General features: G+C 38.0%; 1 protein-coding gene across 4 annotated transcripts in view; it reads right to left on the bottom strand.

Moving 5' to 3' along the window:
* The window catches only part of LOC120471209 (cyclin-dependent kinase-like 5), a 51,644-nt gene that overhangs the window by 9,096 nt on the left and 32,548 nt on the right, over positions 1–10,000 (bottom strand). For all 4 annotated transcript variants that reach the window (XM_089124747.1, XM_089124748.1, XM_089124745.1 and 1 more), the window contains exons 9-12: positions 9,160–9,349; positions 4,754–4,834; positions 2,636–2,799; positions 1–969 (exon numbers count right to left, since the gene is read on the bottom strand). The exon at positions 1–969 is cut by the window's left edge and continues 55 nt beyond it. In XM_089124747.1, the coding sequence (XP_088980873.1) occupies positions 1–969; positions 2,636–2,799; positions 4,754–4,834; positions 9,160–9,349 (1,404 nt within the window). The remainder of the gene's footprint in view (positions 970–2,635; positions 2,800–4,753; positions 4,835–9,159; positions 9,350–10,000) is intronic.

The following is a 10,000-nucleotide window of genomic DNA, read 5'->3' as shown; positions in this document are numbered from 1 at the left end:
AGGGTCCGGTGCTGCAGCTGAGGGGTCAGTAGCTGTAAACTACTGGCCCTGTTGGGCATCCCCTGCCCCACCACCAATCCGCCCGCCTCGCCCCCGTGGGGTCGCCCGCGCTCCCTCCTCACGTACATGGAGTGCCTGTGCGGGCGCTGCTGCGAGGAGAACGGGCTGGTGTAGCCCACGCCGTAGGGGAACTCCTGCGGAGCCGACAGAGACAGTCCCGCTCCGGGGTCGAGCGGATCCACGGGGTTCCCGTCGCTCTTCTGCCGTGACGAGGAGCGCCGGCTGGACGGCTCAACCGCGCTTCCGTCCCGTTCCAGTTTGCTCCGACGTCCCACGGCGGGACTGTGCCCCCCGTGTTGCATTGACGGGCTTCCCGGAGCCGCCAAGTTCAGGTTCATGTTCAGATCCAAGCAGCTGCTGGGGAAGTAGCGGGGCGATCCGGATGGGTCGTCCGGGTGTAGTCGCATATCGCTGAGGTTACTCACGGATTTGGCGTCGCTAAGCCCTCCGTGACTCTTAGACAAACTCAGGTACGAGGACGACCCCTTTCCGGCGGAGGACGACGACGCGTTGGATTCGCCGTATCCGTGGCGGCTCTGTTTCTCCCGGTCGCCCGTGAGCGTGCCGGTCTTGCCCTCCACGAAGGAATGGCGGTTCTGGGAGCGGGGCGTGTTCGATTTCAGGTATTTGGCGCCGGGACCGTCCGCTGGTTTGCCGAAGTCAAAATCGCCTGATTTGGATTTGGGCTCTTTGGCGTGCTGGAGGTCTTTCCCGCACGACGCCGAGCGGTTGAGCGGCTGGAAGGATTTAGGGTGCATGACTGGGCTCAGGCTGTTGGCCGACTGGACCGACCCGTTCAGGAAGGTCTCGGAGCTGGGAGGGTGGAGGTCTTCGTGCCCGTGACGGGGCAGACTGGAGCAGTCACGACTGTTTGAGCGATGGTGACTTGAACTCTTGATATTGTGACCCCTAAAAACCCATTCACACAATTAAAGAGTGACTGTAAGCAACACTAGCTAAGGACAGATATTCAATTAATAATCAGATTGATGGCTCAAGTGGACTGAAAACCTAATGTATGAATTAGAGCCGACGTACGACGCTCTACGTCCCTGGGCTGGAGGCCCAGTAGCACCGTAAACCAGCTCAATCTCTTCCATCTCAGATAGGGGTATTACTTTATTTTATTTTATTTTTACTTTTAACTGTTTTTATTTATATTGATTGCATTTACTGAATGAGCACTGTGCCACTGTTTGTCCGACTGTTACTGTACATTTTATTTTCGACACTGTATTTTATTTTTATTATTATGATTTTTTTTTATTTATTTTTTTTATTCTAAACTGTTTTAATTATTCTGACTTCTTTAATTTCTTCTATGTAAAGCACTTTGAATTGCCACTGTGTATGAAATGTGCTATATAAATAAACTTGCCTTGCCTTGCCTAGAGCCAGACCGATATATCGGCCTGCCGATATTATCGGCCGATATTAGACATTTTCCAAAATATCAATATCGGCTGTTATAATGGCCGATAAATGGATATTTAAAAAATAAAATAAAAACGGACGAAACACGCTTCAATCATCTCTCCTTGGCCTGTTATAGTGAAAATGTGCGTTTTACAATTTGCAGTATGATGTTATCTATTGCTAAATTATGACTCATCATAGACTAGCTAACGCCACTATCATCAGTGGAAGACCGCTAACGTTAACATTAATGAGCTTGGAAACCACAATGAACTTTTTCTGACTAAATAAAGTAATTATTACTGTATTTATAACTAGCATATCTCTAGTTACAGTCCCTGCATTGTAAAATGTAAGTTAGACTTGCGAGGAGTGAACATTTAGATGTAGAGAAAAAGTATCTAAGTTAGCTTTTCTTTTACACGTGTGTGAAATCCAACAATATTTAATAAAAAAAAAATATCGGCCGATATATCGGATTTTAAAACCCAAAAATATTTGTATCGGTATCGGCCTTCAAAATCCTTTATCGGTCGGGCTCTAGTATGAATGAAAACCTAGACTGAAACCTATTAAAATAGATCCCCAAATCCATTCTTTCCTTTGTTTTATTTACTCCCAATCACGGCTTGATTAACTTTTTTGCTCGCCAGCAACTGTGGCTAGTGCTTTTCCAAAGTTTTCATTTTCACCAGCCACAATATGACATTGACACCATGGGGAAAATTGCCATATAGATATTTTTAATATTATCTCATAATTTGGTAGCAGGTATATTAGGCTGCTGTCACTTTAAGACCGAATGCACGGGTCCCAATATATGCGTTTTCTCTCTTAGCTGTTTACTAAAACATAACTGAACATAACTGTGTTAATAATGTGGATGACCAACTAAACGCAGCAGAAATGTGCAGATTACAACTCGAGCACACTGTGCAATGCATTCAAATTGGCTTTCCATTTAATCTGATGTGGCCTTGATTTGCAGTATGACGAATCTAAACGAAATAAGACTTGTTATTTGATCTTGCTGCCAAAAGCTACACAAAAAAATGGTTTAAAAATGTAAAATAACTATTTTCAAGATGAAAAGTGAAGTAGGATCTAGCATCCTACTCTTTGAAATATTGCAAGGAAGTATGTCAGTGCTCCTCCTGACCTGCTGGGGGCGCTGTTGTCCAGAAGGGGCTTCCTCTTGGAGGAGCGGATGGGTGTGGGTGTGAGCGGGCCGGGACGCTCCGTCAGGCGCTGGGTCTGGAAGGCGTGATGGTTCAGACTCTGTTCTGTCAGATAGCGCTCGTTCGGGTACAACAACAACAGGTTCTGGAAGGATCAATGGTGGATCTCTCACACAAAACACTTCACAGGGACAGTCTAAATTTAGTCTAATTATTCACATTTTCATAAGCACATTATAGTTATTCTCATTAATAAAATGCACTGGAACATTTTTACTTGCAATATTTTACTATACTTTTATTGTGTTAGGGTTAGGATATATTGTAGAATGTAATCAAACATTTATATATTACAATTTTACTATAAAAATGTAATATAAAAACGCTTAAATTGTAATATAAATGAAATGAGATTGTAATGTAGACTCATGCATTTACTTAAAGCGGCTTTGAAATGATGTGAAAAGCGCCACATAAATAAATGTGAATTGAAAGGAACAAATTTAACTAAAGGCAGAACAACCACTGCTACATGGGATAGAAATACTCAAAATATTAATAATTATATATATATATATATATATATATATATATACTGTATATATATTCTTACATTATTAATGTGAAAAATGTGTCTGCTTTTCATTAATAAAATGTAGGGTTTTATAATATATATTATACAAAAAATGCATAAATATCTTAATCCTAAATATATATATATATATATATATATATATATATATATAATTACTGAACTTAAATATACAAGTTTGATAAAAATGATCATTTTAGAAGAAAATGTCAAATGGCACTTAGAGGCTTTTGCATCTGAACTCTTCATATATATATATATACTGTATACAAACATATATATTAAAAACATAAAAATAAGGTCACAAAGATATATATATATATATATATATATATTTAAGATTAAGATATTTATGCATTTAAATATGTTTCTTAGTAAATTTAATTTTGAGTTGTTTTCTTCATTATTATTGTTTTCATTATTGTTTTCAGTCATATTCTCAAGTGTTTTTCTCATTATTCTAATATAGTATATAGTATAATCTAGGATAAATATAAATAAAATATTGCAAAACAATAATTTTAATTAAATCAACATACAATTAAATGCATCACATTATAGAAATGACAAAAGCATTTGTTTCAATTCCATGTCAAGATGCAAAAATACATAATGGTTCTAAAATCAGGTTTAAAGATGTGTATTAGTATATATATATTGTATATTACCCAACACACATCTATTAATATCCTCGAGAGGAAAGAACACAAGAACACACCGCTCGTATTATTACCATCATGTCCTAAACCTCATTTGTTGATGATATTTGTTGTACTCATGACTCATGGTTTATTAAAGCGACCGACACGGGTTTCAGGAGGAGAGTTTACTGACGACAACATCAGGGTTATCAGCAGAAACAAGCAAATCACGGAGATCAAAATATAATTAGCGCACAATTATCGCACTGATGAAATGTCACTTTCACCTAATGAAGCGACGGAGCTACACGAGTCACTCGATCGCTAACAACATGCTGAGTAGCTGTGTGTCTCCTGATGCCCTCACACGTCCAACAGGTAAACACACAAATGAAGTGCGAGTGAAAACACACACGATAATGACAAACCTGCATCACAGGTGAACAGAAGACACGGGATGTGTGTGTGTGAGGGGGACAGATGACAAACACAAACATTAGTCATTAGTCTGATGATTTAATGTTCACACACACACACACACACGGGTGGAGCGTGAAGCTTAGAAGCAGAAAAACTCTAACTCTAATGAGACTAATGTCTCTCTCACGGTTTATTCATGAACATATCCATCACATGTGAAGAACACACACACACACACACAAACGAAATTCCAGGACCTTCAAGGACTTCAATCTGAGATCTCACTTCTCAAACCTTTATTATCTTTCAAATTCTAAAAAAGGATACGGATAAACAAAAATAAACGAATAAAACACACTCCTCTTACCTTCATGAGGTCGAGCAGGACTGTGTGTGTGTGTGTGTGTGTGTGTGTGTGTGTGTGTGTGTGACTGAACTCCTCTTACCTTCATGAGGTCGAGCAGGACTGGACTGATGATCCCGAGGTATCGTCTCTCCAGTGTCTGTGGATGGCTCACTGAGGGAAACTACACACACACACACACACACACACACACAAGTCTTATAAAATACTGTGCACTGCTGAACACACACAGTGAGAGCAGGACTGCGCGATGATAAACTACTAATGTAGTTTAAAATGAACATTAGCCCATGATCTACTCACCCTCAACACATCCCGGGTGTGTATGACACTCTTCTCTCAGACGAACACAATCAGAGTTATATCAAAAATGTCCTGACTCTTCCAAGCGTTATAATGACAGTGAATGGCAACCAAGTGCATCTATCATTATAAAAGCATCTACCCATGATAATAGATGCACTTTTATGATGGATAGATGCACTTTTATGATGATAGATGCACTTTTATGATGATAGATGCACTTTTATGATGGATAGATGCACTTTTATGATGGATAGATGCACTTTTATGTTGGATAGATGCACTTTTATGAGGGATAGATGCACTTTTATGATGGATAGATGCACTTTTATGATGGATAGATGCACTTTTATGTTGGATAGATGCACTTTTATGATGGATAGATGCACTTTTATGATGATAGATGCACTTTTAAGATGGATAGATGCACTTTTATGATGGATAGATGCACTTTTAAGATGGATAGATGCACTTTTATGATGGATAGATGCACTTTTATGATGGATAGATGCACTTTTATGATGGACAGATGCACTTTTATGATGATAGATGCACTTTTATGATGGACAGATGCACTTTTATGATGGATAGATGCACTTTTATGATGGACAGATGCACTTTTATGATGGACAGATGCACTTTTATGATGGATAGATGCACTTTTATGATGGACAGATGCACTTTTATGATGGACAGATGCACTTTTATGATGATAGATGCATTTTTATGATGGATAGATACATTTTTATGATGATAGATGCACTTTTATGATGATAGACGCACTTTTATGATGGACAGATGCACTTTTATGATGGACAGATGCACTTTTATGATGGACAGATGCACTTTTATGATGATAGATGCACTTTTATGATGGACAAATGCACTTTTATGATGGATAGATCCACTTTTATGATGATAGATGCACTTTTATGATGGACAGATGCACTTTTATGATGATAGATCCACTTTTATGATGATAGATGCACTTTTATGATGGACAAATGCACTTTTATGATGATAGATGCACTTTTATGATGGACAGATGCACTTTCATGCTGATAGATGCACTTTTATGATGGACAAATGCACTTTTATGATGGATAGATCCACTTTTATGATGATAGATGCACTTTTATGATGGACAGATGCACTTTTATGATGATAGATGCACTTTTATGATGGATAGATGCACTTTTATGATGATAGATGCACTTTTATGATGGATAAATGCACTTTTATGATGGTTAGATCCACTTTTATGATGATAGATGCACTTTTATGATGGACAGATGCACTTTTATGATGATAGATGCACTTTTATGATGGATAGATCCACTTTTATGATGATAGATGCACTTTTATGATGATAGATGCACTTTTAAGATGATAGATGCACTTTTATGATGGACAGATGCACTTTTATGATGGACAGATGCACTTTTATGATGATAGATGCACTTTTATGATGGACAGATGCACTTTTATGATGATAGATGCACTTTTATGATGATAGATGCACTTTTATGATGATAGGTGCACTTTTATGATGATAGATGCACTTTTATGATGGACAGATGCACTTTTATGATGGATAGATGCACTTTTATGATGGATAGATGCACTTTTATGATGATAGATGCACTTTTATGATGGATAGATGCACTTTTATGATGGATAGATGCACTTTTATGATGGACAGATGCACTTTTATGATGGACAGATGCACTTTTATGATGGACAGATGCACTTTTATGATGGATAGATGCACTTTTATGATGGACAGATGCACTTTTATGATGGATAGATGCTCTTTTATGATGGACAGATGCACTTTTATGATGGACAGATGCACTTTTATGATGATAGATGCATTTTTATGATGGATAGATACATTTTTATGATGATAGATGCACTTTTATGATGATAGACGCACTTTTATGATGGACAGATGCACTTTTATGATGGACAGATGCACTTTTATGATGGACAGATGCACTTTTATGATGATAGATGCACTTTTATGATGGACAAATGCACTTTTATGATGGATAGATCCACTTTTATGATGATAGATGCACTTTTATGATGGACAGATGCACTTTTATGATGATAGATCCACTTTTATGATGATAGATGCACTTTTATGATGGACAGATGCACTTTTATGATGATAGATGCACTTTTATGATGGACAGATGCACTTTCATGCTGATAGATGCACTTTTATGATGGACAAATGCACTTTTATGATGGATAGATCCACTTTTATGATGATAGATGCACTTTTATGATGGACAGATGCACTTTTATGATGATAGATGCACTTTTATGATGGATAGATGCACTTTTATGATGATAGATGCACTTTTATGATGGATAAATGCACTTTTATGATGGTTAGATCCACTTTTATGATGATAGATGCACTTTTATGATGGACAGATGCACTTTTATGATGATAGATGCACTTTTATGGTGGATAGATCCACTTTTATGATGATAGATGCACTTTTATGATGATAGATGCACTTTTAAGATGATAGATGCACTTTTATGATGGACAGATGCACTTTTATGAGGGATAGATGCACTTTTATGATGGATAGATGCACTTTTATGATGATAGATGCACTTTTATGAGGGATAGATGCACTTTTATGATGGATAGATGCACTTTTATGATGATAGATGCACTTTTATGAGGGATAGATGCACTTTTATGATGGATAGATGCACTTTTATGATGGATAGATGCACTTTTATGTTGGATAGATGCACTTTTATGATGGATAGATGCACTTTTATGATGATAGATGCACTTTTAAGATGGATAGATGCACTTTTATGATGGATAGATGCACTTTTAAGATGGATAGATGCACTTTTATGATGGATAGATGCACTTTTATGATGGATAGATGCACTTTTATGATGGACAGATGCACTTTTATGATGATAGATGCACTTTTATGATGGACAGATGCACTTTTATGATGGATAGATGCACTTTTATGATGGATAGATGCACTTTTATGATGGACAGATGCACTTTTATGATGGACAGATGCACTTTTATGATGGATAGATGCACTTTTATGATGGACAGATGCACTTTTATGATGGATAGATGCTCTTTTATGATGGACAGATGCACTTTTATGATGGACAGATGCACTTTTATGATGATAGATGCATTTTTATGATGGATAGATACATTTTTATGATGATAGATGCACTTTTATGATGATAGACGCACTTTTATGATGGACAGATGCACTTTTATGATGGACAGATGCACTTTTATGATGGACAGATGCACTTTTATGATGATAGATGCACTTTTATGATGGACAAATGCACTTTTATGATGGATAGATCCACTTTTATGATGATAGATGCACTTTTATGATGGACAGATGCACTTTTATGATGATAGATCCACTTTTATGATGATAGATGCACTTTTATGATGGACAGATGCACTTTTATGATGATAGATGCACTTTTATGATGGACAGATGCACTTTCATGCTGATAGATGCACTTTTATGATGGACAAATGCACTTTTATGATGGATAGATCCACTTTTATGATGATAGATGCACTTTTATGATGGACAGATGCACTTTTATGATGATAGATGCACTTTTATGATGGATAGATGCACTTTTATGATGATAGATGCACTTTTATGATGGATAAATGCACTTTTATGATGGTTAGATCCACTTTTATGATGATAGATGCACTTTTATGATGGACAGATGCACTTTTATGATGATAGATGCACTTTTATGATGGATAGATCCACTTTTATGATGATAGATGCACTTTTATGATGATAGATGCACTTTTAAGATGATAGATGCACTTTTATGATGGACAGATGCACTTTTATGATGGACAGATGCACTTTTATGATGATAGATGCACTTTTATGATGGACAGATGCACTTTTATGATGATAGATGCACTTGCTTGCCATTCACTGTCGTTATAATGCTTGGAAGAGTCAGGACATTTTTTGATATAACTCTGATTGTGTTCGTCTGAAAGAAGAATGTCATACACACCTAGGATGACTCGAGGGTGAGTAAATCATGGGCTAATTTCCATTTTAAAGTGAACTACTCCTTTAACAGAGTCGCGTGTGTGTGTGTGTGTGTGAGAGACGGACTGACCCGTAGCCCGTGGAACCGTGGGTTGCTGTAGAAGAGCTTCATCTGTTCGGGCGGCAGGGGTCCCAGGACCTTCTGGATGGTGAAGAGCTGGTCAATCTCACTCTCACCCGGAAACAAGGGCTGACCGTCACTCAGCTCGCCCAGAATACACCCCACCGACCACATGTCCACCGCCTTCCCGTACGGCGCCCTGACACACACACACACAGAGTGAGTCACAGAATTACAGCAATTTCCCCTTTGCTACTATATGTGATATGTTATCCCCATATTATTAGAGGCTTTCACACCGGGGAGTTCTGGGAACTTAGTTATAGTCAAGTCAAGTGTCCAATTATACAGCGCTTTAACAATATAGACCGTTTCAAAGCAGCTTCACAGTGTTTAGGCTTTACAGCAGCTCTAGAATAAAGTTATTGTCCAGATAAAGTGAGTTTTGATCGATTCACTTCCGTTGAGAAGATCATTAGTTAATACCTTCGCTAACACGACACCGCTCATCTGCACACAACAGTGCCCGGGGCCGCTTTCACAGATAGACTTTGACTACGGCGTAGATATAGTAGATAGATGTCTAAATTAGACCGCAGCACAAAACACTGAAGACTCTATCTTAAATAGGACTACACTGCAGTGCATTCTGGGTAAAATAAAACACTTTTCAAAACAAAAAACATGGCGGATGGAGTAAGCGTATTCAACCGCTCAGTGCAGTGTGTGTGTGTGTGTGTGTGTTAGAGGAGTGTAACAGTTACAAGGACATTTTACTTGAATGGAGACTGTAGAAACAAGAAGAAATGTGTAATTTGGACAAAGATTGCTACGACAGTTAGCAGCGTTA

Source organism: Pimephales promelas, chromosome 20 (genome assembly GCF_988280905.1).
Source record: "Pimephales promelas chromosome 20, fPimPro1.hap1.1, whole genome shotgun sequence".
NCBI classification, from domain to species: domain Eukaryota; kingdom Metazoa; phylum Chordata; class Actinopteri; order Cypriniformes; family Leuciscidae; genus Pimephales; species Pimephales promelas.
Note: the sequence above shows the minus strand (reverse complement) of the source record. Positions and strands in the feature narration are given on the sequence as shown.